The 14,899-nt window shown below is 40.4% G+C and overlaps 1 protein-coding gene across 1 annotated transcript; it reads right to left on the reverse strand.

Annotated features, from left to right (window-relative positions):
* Window positions 1-312: 312 nt before the first annotated feature.
* Window positions 313-7,684, reverse strand: LOC115204456 (cytokine receptor common subunit gamma-like). The gene is given in 9 exon segments (XM_029770045.1): window positions 313-560; window positions 562-579; window positions 706-790; window positions 947-1,046; window positions 1,145-1,316; window positions 1,456-1,592; window positions 1,756-1,922; window positions 2,151-2,232; window positions 7,602-7,684. Coding segments are annotated over 9 exon segments (975 nt in total). The 5' UTR covers window positions 7,669-7,684; the 3' UTR covers window positions 313-413.
* Between the last annotated feature and the right edge of the window lie 7,215 nt (window positions 7,685-14,899).

Here is a 14,899-nt window from a genome sequence, read left to right on the forward strand (position 1 = left end):
AATCATTGAACTAATCAATTAGGTTAGTTGGTCAGGCGTAGTGCCTAGTTGGAACAAAATCCTGCAGTACCTATGGCATTCCAGGAACAGGGTTGCCTACGCAGGGTTTCCCAAACTCGGTCCTGGGGCCCCCCCTGGCTGCATGTTTTGGTTTTTGTCCTTGAACTATACAGCTGGTTTAAATAATCAAAGCTCGATGATGAGTTGGCTGTTTGAATCAGCTGTGTAGTGCTAGGGCCAAAAAACAAAACATGCACCCAGGTGGGGCCCCAGGACCGAGTTTGGGAAATCCTGGCCTAAAGCAGTAGCCACTTGCTTGTAAACAAAAATGCAACAAGATACTATTACAAGCATGATAATATTCAAAGAGTCAGCTGTTCCACTCGATTCCACAAGATACAATAGCCTATAATTTAAACATTACAAGAGATTGTCGTTTTGGTCTGTTGGGATGGAGAGGTTACTCTCAGATTCACTGACACTGCCAGTTTGGGGAACCAGACTGCACTCACAAACAGGACAGGCAAGCTCAGTGAAGTTAGGCTGGAAGCAAACATCTTCGGAGATGTGAAGCCAGGCCTTCAAAGGTAGAGGTTATGTAATAAGAGATTTGATTTACACTGTAGATAACAGTACCACTTATAAAATACAAAGATTATAATGAAGTGCAGTGAATGGTAAAGAGCAACCAGTGATAAATAGTACCTCTACAGTGTCCTTGTGAAGAAGGTCCTCCAGGTTCTTGCCTGGATTATGCACAATGGGAATGAGGATGAATCTCAGTCGTTCTCTACAAAGAGAGAGGTTCAGTTCAGAATCAGAGTATCACTTTTTTTCAGAGGAAGAATGGAGGAGACTTAGATTTTTTATAATGTAAACTATACCCCTTGATTTTAGTCTTTATTTGGGGCCTAAGTGTGGTGTTAACTTCTGTTGGCAAACCCACCTTTCCCTGTAGACCAGCATGCAGGCCAATATGAAGAGTGTCATGGTACCCACTAATGACAGCACTGGCTTCCACACAGACATTGAGCTGCCAGATATGTCTAGGCCAAAGAGAAAAGTTGACATGACAAAGTCCTGACAGAAGTCTGAGCACAACTTTATAACCATAAAGCAAAGCAGAGATTTTGTATGTATTTACCTGTGATGTTATTTCCCTTCATGGAATCCCATTGAATGGGCTGACTCCATTCACTCCAGAACTTGGACTCGCCACACACGTTGTTTACTCGTGCTCTCACTTGAAACTCATATCGACTGCTCTTTAAGGGGAAAGCCACAGCATACTTCTGTTCCTTGCTTGGAGTAGATGTCTGAAGAAAGGAACAAAGAGAGAGTGGAGGAGAGAGAGATCGTTTTTTCAAACATTTGTTTAGTATTTTGTTGAAAAATGACCAGTAGGCTACAGTGTCCAAACAGTGGTCCAACTCCTGAGTCCTGACCCATGCCCACCTTCCACTTGTCGCTGTTTATTCTGTAGCGAACTTCACTCTCAATGCAGAGGGTGTTCTTGCTGTTGTTCCAGTACAGATTCAGCTCTGGGTCTTTGTTCATCTCAACTGACAGGTTGACAGGCGGGTAAAGCTTCACTAGAAAAAGCGTTAAGGAGGGTCAAATGTTAACGACACATCAAATGAAGATTGAAATAGGAAAAACACACGTTAAAAAGCCTAAAGTAAGATGACTATTGCTCTTCATGTTACATGCTGTTCTGTATGTAGGGTTCTGATTTGATTGAGAAAAAAAACCTACCCATACTTTTCAGGTTATGCTTCTGCACATAACTGTTGTTCTGATGGACCAGCTTGGTTGTCAGTGTTCTAAACCTGTCAGACTCGTCATAGGACAGTCTACATCCCACAGCATAACTCTTCTCCTGGAGATATGTTGTGCACTCCTCCATATTCCCTTTGATGAACCTAAACACATATGATGGATGAGAATTAGTACCAAAGATTTGACAGTCACTATCACATCTCTCTAGGTCTCGAAATCCCTTTCAAGGAGGAAACTCACTCACCTCAACCACAACCAATGTGTAGCATCCATCACATTGATGCACGACAAGCATTTTGTACGAAAGAGCTCAACACCCATCGCCCAACACATATCTTGAAAGTAAGACAAGGTACTGCCATTGCACTAACCTTTTGTGGAAGAAGGTGTAGTTGACCTCTGGACTCCAGGTGCAGTTGACATAATCCAGGTTAATGAACAGGCAGTTTACATCTGCAAAAGCAACAGAAATTTGCTATTTTTCCATTAAAACCTCCTAAGGTCGATTTCTGCACCCGCGAGCACATCTAATTAGCATAATACAAACATCCCCAATATCAATATCTCTCAATTTAAGCTAGAGATATCTGTTTTCTTTTCATTGGATACATTAAAATCCACCGCATCTGTCTATATAACACTTCCGCTGTCACGACTTCCGCCAGAGTTGGTCCCTCTCCTTGTTCGAGCGGCATTCGGCCGTCGACGTCACCGACCTTCTAACCATCTCCGATCCACTTTTCATTTTCCATTTGTTTTGTCTTTGTTTTCTACACACCTGGTTTCAATTCCCTCATTACATGTTCATTATTTAACCCTCTGGTTTACCCCATGTTTGTGTGCGTGTTTGTTTTATTGTGAAGGCTGTATCTGACGGCTGGTAATTTGTTGCCGGGTTTTGTGATTATGCCCGTTTATTTTCGTGGTACTGGTATTGTTCCCGCACCCTAGTATTGTGTGTATACTGGTGTTATCTTAAATTAAATACCTTATCCACACATCTCAGCTCTCCTGCGCCTGACTCCTTTCACCAGTTACCCACAGCCTTGACATCCGCGTCTTCGGTGAAAGGTGACAGAGCTAGAGCGGTGTTTGTCAGACTTTGAGACATCCTGAAAATCAGTCTTCTCACAAAATCGTCTGTAGCGTCCGGACGGAAAGATGACTCCCACAAGTGTCTTGGGACTCGTCTGAAGTCGGTACAGCCGATATGCAAACTTCTATTAATATGACCCCTATGTGTAAAGGTTAGACTCTCACGAACATATACATGCTTCTAGGACGCCCACAGGTCTCACAAGGCTTGTCTGAAGGTCCCCTTGTACCAGTCAAAACATTTATCGAAGTATACATATTGAGACTGTTTAGTGCCAAAAATAAGATGTAAAAAACAAAAAAAAAGAAATGTTTCCTGGTCTTTCTTATATCTCTCAGATATAGGACAGACACTTCAGAACAAAATTCCTTTCGATTTTTGTTGTTGAGGGTCTGTTGTTCCATGTAGAAAATCTGTTATTCAATGTGTTTGTATGGGCTAATAGCAGTAAGGCCCCAAATAATTATCTGAGTTTTTATGCCCCTGCCTACTGGAGTCCTTGCTAGCTAGCTGGAGCGACACGGGTAGAGAATGTCCTTCGCGCCCACCTGCCCTCAGCGTCGTTAACAGAACTGCGGGAAAACAGTGCCCGACAGGCGGCGGTGAAGAACACTGTTGACCGTTGTACGGCTAGCTAGCTACAGTTGTCGCCCTTGCCCCTTCTGTGGGATTTATCGGCGGCTGGCATCCAACATTACTGTGCATTAACGCCACCTACTGTACTGGAGCACCCCAACCTCCCGCCTGTCCTAACTTAAACATTGACCAATAGATGAATAAAGAGGGGTTCCTGCACCTGCAGGAATGCTCACATGCATGAACGCCCCGAATTACATGCCACAGTTGCACCCTTCTCTTAAAAAAAACTGGATGTAATGAGGTCACAAAAGAAAAGTTTTTTTTTCTCTCGCAAAAACCAGCTTCAGTAACCATGTTTCCATCTAACCATTTCATGCGGAGGGGTTGATGGAAACAGGAAATGCGGGTACAATTTTAAAATGCCGACAGACAATTTGTCAGTTCAACATGGTAGAATCTTTGTGTGTCTGGAAAATGAATTATGTGAGAAACGGCTGTGGAGACGCGTTTATGCGCAAATATTGATATAATAACCATCATATCGAAGTAAAATTGGGAGTCAAGATTATATGTTCTGTGATCCTCTTACTACGGCTCGGGAAAGCATGCAATTTATAACGATACAGATGAATTAAATTATGATAAACTTCACAAGGTGGTGAATGTGCAAGGTGATGAGCTTGATTCTCCTTTCCAATAAATATCTAGGGTCTTATTCTGGTGACATGATTGATGCTTGGCTGCCGTTTGACAAATATCGTTCTTATCCATAATAATCTCATGTATCTACGAGCTGTTGGCTAAAGCGCATGTGCCAAGACCAGAGTGGGCACATTTGTTATGTAACGTGTGGCTCAGTTGGTAGAGCATGGTGTTTGCAACGCCAGGGTTGTGGGTTTGATTCCCACGGGGGACCAGTACGTAGGAAAAAAATGTATGAAATGTATGCACTCACTACTGTAAGTCGCTCTGGATAAGAGCGTCTGCTAAATGACGAAAAAAATAATGTAACGCAACTGTTTTTGTGACAAAACCATCAGAGTTGACAATGTGATGGAAACCCATTTAACTTGTATTTTTCAATCGGGACATGTGAATTTAAAGGCAAAAGTCATGTTAATGTGCACTACATCAGACTTTAATCTGCAAACATTCAGTTTGATGGAAACACATATCTGGTGTGAAAATGCACATCTTTTTTTATGCAGATTTTAGAATATTCACATGAAGACCTGTTGCAAATTGGACACATAGCTCGTTTCGAATAAAATTGTAGTGGTTGAAGTGTTTCCATGACCCATTTAGTTAAATTGTGCGTTAATAAATTGGCGAAAGCCTATATGCCCTCCCACATCTGTTTCATGTCTCAGGTATATCCCATGTCTCAAAATTCACCCCTGTTGAACAGATAAAAATGTTGATCTTTAGATCGTTTCTCCTATATCTGCCATTTTTTATATTGCTTTAGTCAAATAAACCTGGGTCAATGGAAACCTGCCTATTGAAAACCAGTTTAATGATATTACACTGAATCCTTTAAAGGGGAGCTGTGGTATGATAAAGATGAGTTGCATAATTACATTGGATGTTACCAGATGATTTTTAAGAGGCAAATCAGATAGCATTAAGGGGTCTATACATTCATGTATATCATGACTAAACTCTTATAAAAAAAAGGTGCTATCTAGAACCTAAAGGGGTTCTTCAGCTGTCCCCACAGGAGAACACTTTTGGCTCCAGGTAGAACCCTTTACACAGAGGGTTCAACATGGAACCCAAATGTGTTCTACCCGGAAGCAAAAAGGGTTCTCCTATGTGGACAGCCAAATAACCTTTTTCTAAGATTGCAGAGTACTTTTCCACCATCACATTGAATTAAATGAATCATTTTATCAGTATGTGAATGTATACAGTGGGGCAAAAAGTATTTAGTCAGCCACCAATTGTGCAAGTTCTCCCACTTAAAAAGATGAGAGGCCTGTCATTTTCATCATAGGTACACTTCAACTATGACAGACAAAATGAGAAAAAAAATTCCAGAAAATCACATTGTAGGATTTTTTATGAATTTATTTGCAAGTTATGGTGGAAAATAAGTATTTGGTCAATAACAAAAGTTTCTCAATTCTTTGTTTTATACCCTTTGTTGGCAATGACACAGGTCAAACGTTTTCTGTAAGTCTTCACAAGGTTTTCACACACTGTTGCTGGTATTTTGGCCCATTCTCCATGCAGATCTCCTCTAGAGCAGTGATGTTTTGGGGCTGTCGCTGGGCAACACGGACTTTCAACTCCTTCCAAAGATTTTCTATGGGGTTGAGATCTGGAGACTGGCTTGGCCACTCCAGGACCTTGAAATGCTTCTTACGAAGCCATTCCTTCGTTGCCCGGGTGGTGTGTTTGGGATCATTGTCATGCTGAAAGACCCAGCCACGTTTCATCTTCAATACCCTTGCTGATGGAAGGAGGTTTTCACTCAAAATCTCACAATACATGGCCCCATTCATTCTTTCCTTTACACGGATCAGTCGTCCTGGTCCCTTTGCAGAAAAACAGCCCCAAAGCATGATGTTTCCACCCCCATGCTTCACAGTAGGTATGGTCTTCTTTGGATGCAACTCAGCATTCTTTGTCCTCCAAACACAACGAGTTGAGTTTTTACCAAAAAGTTATATTTTGGTTTCATCTGACCATATGACATTCTCCCAATCCTCTTCTGGATCATCCAAATGCTCTCTAGCAAACTTCAGACGGGCCTTGACATGTACTGGCTTAAGCAGGGGGACACGTCTGGCACTGCAGGATTTGAGTCCCTGGCGGCGTAGTGTGTTACTGATGGTAGGCTTCGTTACTTTGGTCCCAGCTCTCTGCAGGTCATTCACTAGGTCCCCCCGTGTGGTTCTGGGATTTTTGCTCACCGTTCTTGTGATCATTTTGACCCCACGGGGTGAGATCTTCCGTGGAGCCCCAGATCGAGGGAGATTAGTGGTCTTGTATGTCTTCCATTTCCTAATAATTGCTCCCACAGTTGATTTCTTCAAACCAAGCTGCTTACCTATTGCAGATTCAGTCTTCCCAGCCTGGTGCAGGTCTACAATTTTGTTTCTGTTGTCCTTTGACAGCGCTTTGGTCTTGGCCATAGTGGAGTTTGGAGTGTGACTGTTGGAGGTTGTGGACAGGTGTCTTTTATACTGATAACAAGTTCAAACAGGTGCCATTAATACAGGTAACGAGTGGAGGACAGAGGAGCCTCTTAAAGAAGTTACAGGTCTGTGAGAGCCAGAAATCTTGTTTGTAGGTGACCAAATACTTATTTTCCACCATAATTTGCAAATAAATTCATTAAAAATCCTACAATGTGATTTTCTGGATTTTCTTTTCTCATTTTGTCTGTCATAGTTGACGTGTACCTATGATGAAAATTACAGGCCTCTCATCTTTTTAAGTGGGAGAACTTGTACAATTTGTGGCTGACTAAATACTTTTTTGCCCCACTGTATGACAAGATGGATGGCCATGTTACAGGAAACCAAAGTAGTTGACGTCAATCTCAGACTAGCAGGGGACATTTGGTGTCACAGCAGCAATAGAAATGGCACATGACAGTCTAGTTCCTGTTTCTTAGTATTTTGTGTTTCCAAGAAGAGGCCATCATTGAAAAAACACTTCTGTTTACATATATAGGTTATGTAATAGTTTGATCACATTAATTGCTAGAGTACCTGGTATGAAATGGCATTGGCCTATAAAAAAAGAGTAGGCCTATAATTACTATAACTTATGTTGCCATTTTACTATGTAATTCAGAAGTTAATAGCAGGTAAATAGTAATAAACTAAATAAATATAGTTGAACCAAAAACATGACAAAAAACTACAAATACAATAACAAATAATTGCCAACTGAGAGCATGAAACCACCAACTCACAATGAGAGTAGGTCTACACAAAATCAAGGGACAAACTAAAACTCATTCTCTGATTAACACAGTAAATCCTCTTATGACAAGATCAAAAACAGTATCAAAAGTTGAGGGCACATTGGCCGGATGTGTTGCCGTAGCACAAGGTCTTAAAGAAGTTGAATAAATTAACATTAAAATAAATGGCACAGGCGTAGCATCATTATTCCAACAAGACAATCTTACTGGGGGTGGAGGGAGCCTCATATCCTTGGAGAGAGATGAGAAATAGCCAGCTTCCAACCATCTTCATGTCAAAATGTGTCTTCCTCTTCACTCCCCTTTACTTCCTCTCTTTTATACAGCTACGGTTGGCCTACATGTGTGCTACATTTCCTGTGGCAGTGGCCACATCTACTCTATAAAAAAATACAGGAACAGTCTGACAATCAAAAAAGCTAAATAACAAGCAAACAATGTTAACACATTAACTATCTACAAACATGTATAATCTGATCCTTCAATTAAAGTGCTTTAAAGGGTTACCCATAATTGTTTGACAGTTTTAAAGAACGAGTGGAACACCTTGCATTCTGGACAGGGTATGCATTGATCCATAAAGCAATTTATGACATCAATTGTGGATATTGAGAGAGAGAGAGAGAGAGAGAGAGAGAGAAAGTATTTCACCTTTAGCTTCCCTATGTCACGGATGTCGTATGAAGGAGCGGACCAAAGTGCAGCGTGATTATCGTTCCACATTTTTATTGAACTGTGAAACTATGCAATACATACACAAAACCAAACAAACAAACAAACAAACAAACAAACAAACAAACAAACAAACAAACACACACACACACACACAACAAACCGTGACGCAGAGTTGAAACATACACTACTCAAAAACAATCCCCCCCCTAAACCCAGGTGGAAAGAAACACCTACTTAAGTATGATCTCCAATTAGAGACAACGAGGACCAGCTGCCTCTAATTGGAGATTATCCCAAACAAACCCAACATAGAAATACAAAACTAGAACATAACAACATAGAAAAACTAAACTACAAAACCCCCCTGTCACGCCCTGACCTACTCTACCATAGAAAATAACAGCTTTCCATGGTCAGGACGTGACACCCTATCAAATTAAAAAACAGAAAACCAAAGAAAATTAACAACAATTACAAATGGTTTGATGAAGAATGTAAAAACCTAAACAAACAACAACACGAAGAGTTATCTATCCAAAATGGAGATGTATGGTTAAATCACTTCTCCAATCTTTTTGGCTCTATAACAAAGAACAAACAGCAAAAACATATACATGATCAAATGCAAATCTTAGAATCAACTATTAAAGACTACCAGAACCCACTGTATTCTCCAATTACCTTGAATGAATTACAGGACAAAATAAAAACCCTCCAACCCAAAAAGGCCTGTGGTGTTGATGGTATCCTCAATGAAATTATAAAATATACAGATAACAAATTTCAATTGACTATACTTAAACTATTTAACATCATCCTCTACTGGCATCTTCCCCAATATTTGGAACCAAGGACTGATCACTCCAATCCGCAAAAGTGGAGACAAATTTGACCCCAATAACTACCATGGGATATGCGTCAACAGCAACCTTGGGAAAATCCACTGCATTATCATTAACAGCAGACTTGTACATTTCCTCAGTGAAAACAATGTACTGAGCAAATGTCAAATTGGCTTTTTAACAAAGTATTGTACGACAGACCACATATTCACCCTGCACACCCTAATTGACAAACAAACAAACCAAAACAAAGGCAAAGTCTTTTCATGCTTTGTTGATTTAAAAAATGACTTTGACTCAATTTGGCATGAGGATCTGCTATACAAATTGATGGAAAGTGGAGTTGGGGGGGAAAAACATACTACATTATAAAATGAATGTACATAAACAACAAGTCTGCGGTTAAAATTGGCAAGAAACACACATTTCTTACCACAGGGCCGGGGGGTGAGACAGGAATGCAGCTTAAGCCCTACCCCCTTCAACATGTATACAGTTGATATCGGAAGTTTACATATACATAGGTTGAAGTCATTAAAACTCGCTTTTCAACCACTCCACAAATTTCTTGTTAACAAACTATAGTTTTGGCAAGTCGGTTAGGACATCTACTTTGTGCATGACACAAGTCATTTTTCCAACAATTGTTTACAGACAGATCATTTTACATATAACTCACTGTATCACAAATCCAGTGGGTCAGTTGAATGTGCCTTTAAACAGCTTGGAAAATTCCAGAAAATGATGTCATGGCTTTAGAAGCTTCTGATAGGCTAATTGACATCATTTGAGTCAATTGGAGGTGTACCTTCGGATGTATTTCAAGGCCTACCTTCAAACTCAGTGCCTCTTTGCTTGACATCATGGAAAATCAAAAGAAATCAGCCAAAACCTCAGAAAAAATATTGTAGACCTCCACAAGTCTAGTTCATCCTTGGGAGCAATTTCCAAACGCCTGAAGGTACCACATTCATCTGTACAAACAATAGAACACAAGTATAAACACCATGGGACCACGCAGCCGTCATACCGCTCAGGAAGGAGACGCGTTCTGTCTCCTAGAGATGAACGGACTTTTGTGTGAAAAGTGAAAATCAATCCCAGAACAACAGCAAAGGACCTTGTGAAGATGCTGGAGGAAGCAGGTACAAAAGTATCTATATCCACAGTAAAACGAGTCCTATATCGACATAACCTGAAAGGCCGCTCAGCAAGGAAGAATCCACATCTCCAAAACCGGCATAAATAAAGCCAGACTACGGATTGCAACTGCACATGGGGACAAATATTGTACTTTTTGGAGAAATGTCCTCTGGTCTGATGAAACAAAAATAGAATTGTTTGACCATAATGACAATCGTTATGTTTGGACGAAAAAGGGGGATGCTTGCAAGCCGAAGAACACCATCCCAAACGTAAAGCACAGGGGTAGCGGCATCATGTTGTGGGGGTGCTTTGCTGCAGGAGGGACGGGTGCACTTCACAAAATAGATGGCACCATCAGGAAGAAAATTATGTGGATATATTGAAGAAACAGCTCAAGACATCAGTCAGGAAGTTAAAGCTTGGTCGCAAATGGGTCTTCCAAATGAACAATGATCCCAAGTATACTTCCAAAGTTGTGGCAAAATGGCTTAAGGACAGCAAAGTCAAGGTATTGGAGTGGCCATCACAAAGCCCCGACCTCAATCCTATAGAAGATTTGTGGGCAGAACTGAAAAAGCGTGTGCCTACAAGGAGGCCTGCAAACCTGACTCAGTTACACCAGCTCTGTCAGGAGTAATGGGCCAAAATTCACCCAACTTATTGTGGAAGAATGTGGAAGGCTACCCGAAAAGTTTGACCCAAGTTAAACAATTTAAAGGCAATGCTACCAAATACTAATTGAGTGTATGCAAACTTCTGACCCACTGGGAATGTGATGAAAGAAATAAAAGCTGAAATAAATCATTCTCTTTACTATTATTCTGACATTTCACATTCTTAAAATAAAGTGGTGATCCTAACTGACCCAAGACAGGGAATTTTTATTAGGATTAAATGTCAGGAATTGTGAAAAACTGAGTTTAAATGTATTTGGCTAAGGTGTATGTAAACTTCCGACTTCAACTGTATCAACGAATTGACGAGGGCACTAGAACAGTCTGCAGCACCCAGCCTCACCCTGCTAGAATCTGAAGTCAAATGTCTACTGTTTGCTGATGATCTGGTGCTTCTGTCACCAACCAAGGAGGGCCTACAGCAGCACCTAGATCTTCTGCACAGATTCTGCCAGACCTGGGCCCTGACAGTAATCTCAGTAAGACCAAAATAATGGTGTTCCAAAAAATGGGCCAGTCACCAGGAACACAAATACAAATTCCATCTAGACACTGTTGCCCTAGAGCACACAAAAAAACTATACATACCTTGGCCTAAACATCAGTGCCACAGGTAACTTCCACAAAGCTGTGAACGATCTGAGAGACAAGATAAGAAGGGCCTTCTAAACCATCAAAAGGAACATAAAATTCGACATACCAATTAGGATCTGGCTAAAAATACTTGAATCAGTTATAGAACCCATTGCCCTTTATGGTTGTAAGGTCTGGGGTCCACTCACCAACCAAGAATTCACAAAATGGGAAAAACACCAAATTGAGACTCTGCATGCAGAATTCTGCAAAAATATCCTCCGTGTACAACGTAAAACACCAAATAATGAGAGCAGAGCAGAATTAGGCTGATACCCACTAATTATTAAAATCCAGAAAAGAGATGTTAAATTCTACAACCATCTAAAAGTAAGCATCTCCCAAACCTTCCATAACAAACCCACCACCTACAGAGAGATGAACCTGGAGAAGAGTCCCCTAAGCAAGCTGGTCCTGGTGCTCTGTTCACAAACAGACCCCACAGAGCCCCAAGACAGCAACACAATTAGAACCAACAAAATCATGAGAAAACAAAAAATAATTTCTTGACACATTGGAAAGAATTCACAAAAAAACTGAGCAAACTAGAATGCTATTTAGCCCTAAACAGAGTACACAGTTGGCAGAATACCTGACAACTGTGACTGACCCAAATTTAAGTAAAGGTTTGACTATGTACAGACTCAGTGAGCATAACCTTGCTATTGAGAAAGGCAGACCTGGCTCTCAAGACAAGACAGGCTATGTGCACACTGCATACAAAATGAGGTGGAAATTGAGCTGCACTTCCTAACCTCCTGCCAAATGTATGACCATATTAGAGACACATATTTCCCTCAGATTACACAGATCCACAAGTAATTCAAAAACAAACTCCCTTATCGACTGGGTGAAATACCACAGTGTGCCATCACAGCAGCAAGATTTGTGACCTGTTGCCACAAGAAAAGGTCAACCAGTGAAGAACAAACACCATTGTAACTGCAACCCATATTTATGTTTATTTCTTTTCCCTTTTGTACTTTAACCATTTGCACATCGTTACAACACTGTATACTGTATATATGTATACATATGACATTTGAAATGTATTTATTATTTTGGAACTTCTGTGAGTGCAATTTTTATAGTTTATTTCACTTTTGTTTATCTACTTCACTTGCTTTGGCAATGGCTTGCTAGGCTATTTTCATAGTCCTTTAAGTAATTAATTATTTTTCAATTGTATTTATGACGAGCAAAACACATTTTTGTGTTCAATAAAAAGATGGGCACATCATGGAACTTTTATTTAGAAGAATTCAAAGATGCTGTTATCAAGTTTGTTTTACTGGCAGAAAGACACGAACTTGCAAGCTAATAGCCAACTAGCGTTACCAAAGACAGTGGCCTTTTCTCAATTAACTTTGCTCAACTCCTGCATACTCTCTCGCTTCCTTTTCAAAAATGTCAAAGGTTTCAAGAAGTTGTGAGGAGAAGGAATGTGGACGAAAATGCGCTTTTATGAAATAAGGCTCCTCTCCACTCACGCATTATCAGGCAAATAAAGTTTACTGTGGAATCACAAAATACATTTGTAAAGTGACAAAACACATTTAGCTTGTGCAAGACATTTTATAGATAAAAGGATAATTAGTATATAATTTTAAATGTTTGCTTGTTTTTCCCCGTCGAGAAAACAACAACCACTTCAAAGGGGGTGTGGCAAATATATATATATATATAAACTATTCTGCGAAGGACTCAGGCAGAAGGATAAACATGACTATCCTCGATGAAAGGTGACCATTGAGGGGAGGACTCTCCGGTTTACCGACTAACAAATTGACACTCTCTTCGACCACTTATCTGGTCCTGGAGAAGGGACTTCTCGATTTCATCCAAATTACTGAGAAAAGGGCAGTGAAACCACTGGCCATGTTCGAAACATTCATGTATAATAAGAACGGTTCAAGAGCATCAAATACATGATGCATTGTGGGTAAATAGTGACTGATTTAAAAATAATACTAGTTATTTATGATGCAAGGTTTGATTTGTAGATCAGTCAGGCTGTGGCATGCACTGTCAGCTCCAATGTCGAACAAGCCCTGCGGCATTACACTTCCGCCCAAATGCGCAATAGCCGAGAAGCCAGAGATACTAAGCCTGGGGACAAGATTACTGGTCTTTTAGTAGAAGGATATTATGCTGGCAGCACGATTGAGGATATTTATTCTTCAAAATAAGAGTCACCCTGCAAAGACATGCTACATTTTGGGAATATCGATTTGTTCTAACACTCTAGTGCAGTACAACTTTTTTTCACAGCATTGCAACAACTTTATGTGACGTGTATAATACCCAGCAGCACTTTATATTCCACCTATTCCATTGGTCCCAATGTAATACACTGGAGGCCTATAAATCACATATTGGCTAATAGAGGGAAAAAGAATTGTGCCAAGGTTAAAAGTGGGGTTGGGATTACTCAGTAGGGTCTGTACTTAGACTGTCTTAATATCCAGCAGGATTTTCTACTCCAATAATTCAATAGGCCTACTGTGTAATGCATTGGGACCATTGGAATGGGTGGAGTAGAAAGCGCTGCTGGCTATTATATACCTCAAATTAGGTGGTTGCAATGCTGTGAAAAACGAATTCAAGGCACTCTTACAGCATTCTGCAGCGATACGCCATCCCATCTGGTTTGCGGTTAATGGGACTATCATTTGTTTTTCAACAGGACAATGACCCAACACACCTCCAGGCTGTGTAAGGGCTATTTGACCAAGAAGGAGAGCGATGGAGTGCTGCATCAGATGACCTGACCTCCACAATCACCTGATCTCAACCCAATTGAGATGGTTTGGGATGAGTTGGACCGCAGAGTGAAGGAAAATCAGCTAACAAGTGCTCAGCATATGTGGGAACTCCTTCAAGACTGTTGGAAAAGCATTGCAGGTGAAGCTGGTTGACAGAATGCCAAGAGTGTGCAAATCTGTCATGTGTAACCTTTATTTAACTAGGCAAGTCAGTTAAGAACAAATTCTTATTTACAATGACGGCCTACACCGGCCAAACCCAGATGACGCTGGGCCAACTGCATGCCGCCCTATGGGACTCCCAATCACGGTCAGTTGGGATACAGCCTGGATTTGAACCAGGGTGTCTGTAGTGACACTTCAAGCACTGAGATGCTGTGCCTTAGACCGCTGCGCTACTCAGGAGCCCCTGCCATCAAGGTAAAGAGTTATAAAATATATCTTGATTTGTTTAACACTTTTTTAGTTACTACATGATTCCATATGTATTATTTCATAGTTGTGATGTCTTTCTTCGCTATTATTATACAATGTAGGAAATAGTCAAAATAGAGAAAGACCCTTGAATGAGTAGGTGTGTCCAAACATTTGACTGGTACTGTATATATTTCTAATTCTTTTCATAAATTCCTTTTTGCATATGCTTAAAGGCACCATAAAAATGGACATTGATTAAAATTGAATGAGATCACATTGCAATGTTTTGAAATGTGGGCATTTATTTTGAAGGTTTCCTCATTACCATACGAAAGTGACGTCATATATTTTTT

Source organism: Salmo trutta, chromosome 12 (genome assembly GCF_901001165.1).
Source record: "Salmo trutta chromosome 12, fSalTru1.1, whole genome shotgun sequence".
Lineage (NCBI taxonomy): Eukaryota > Metazoa > Chordata > Actinopteri > Salmoniformes > Salmonidae > Salmo > Salmo trutta.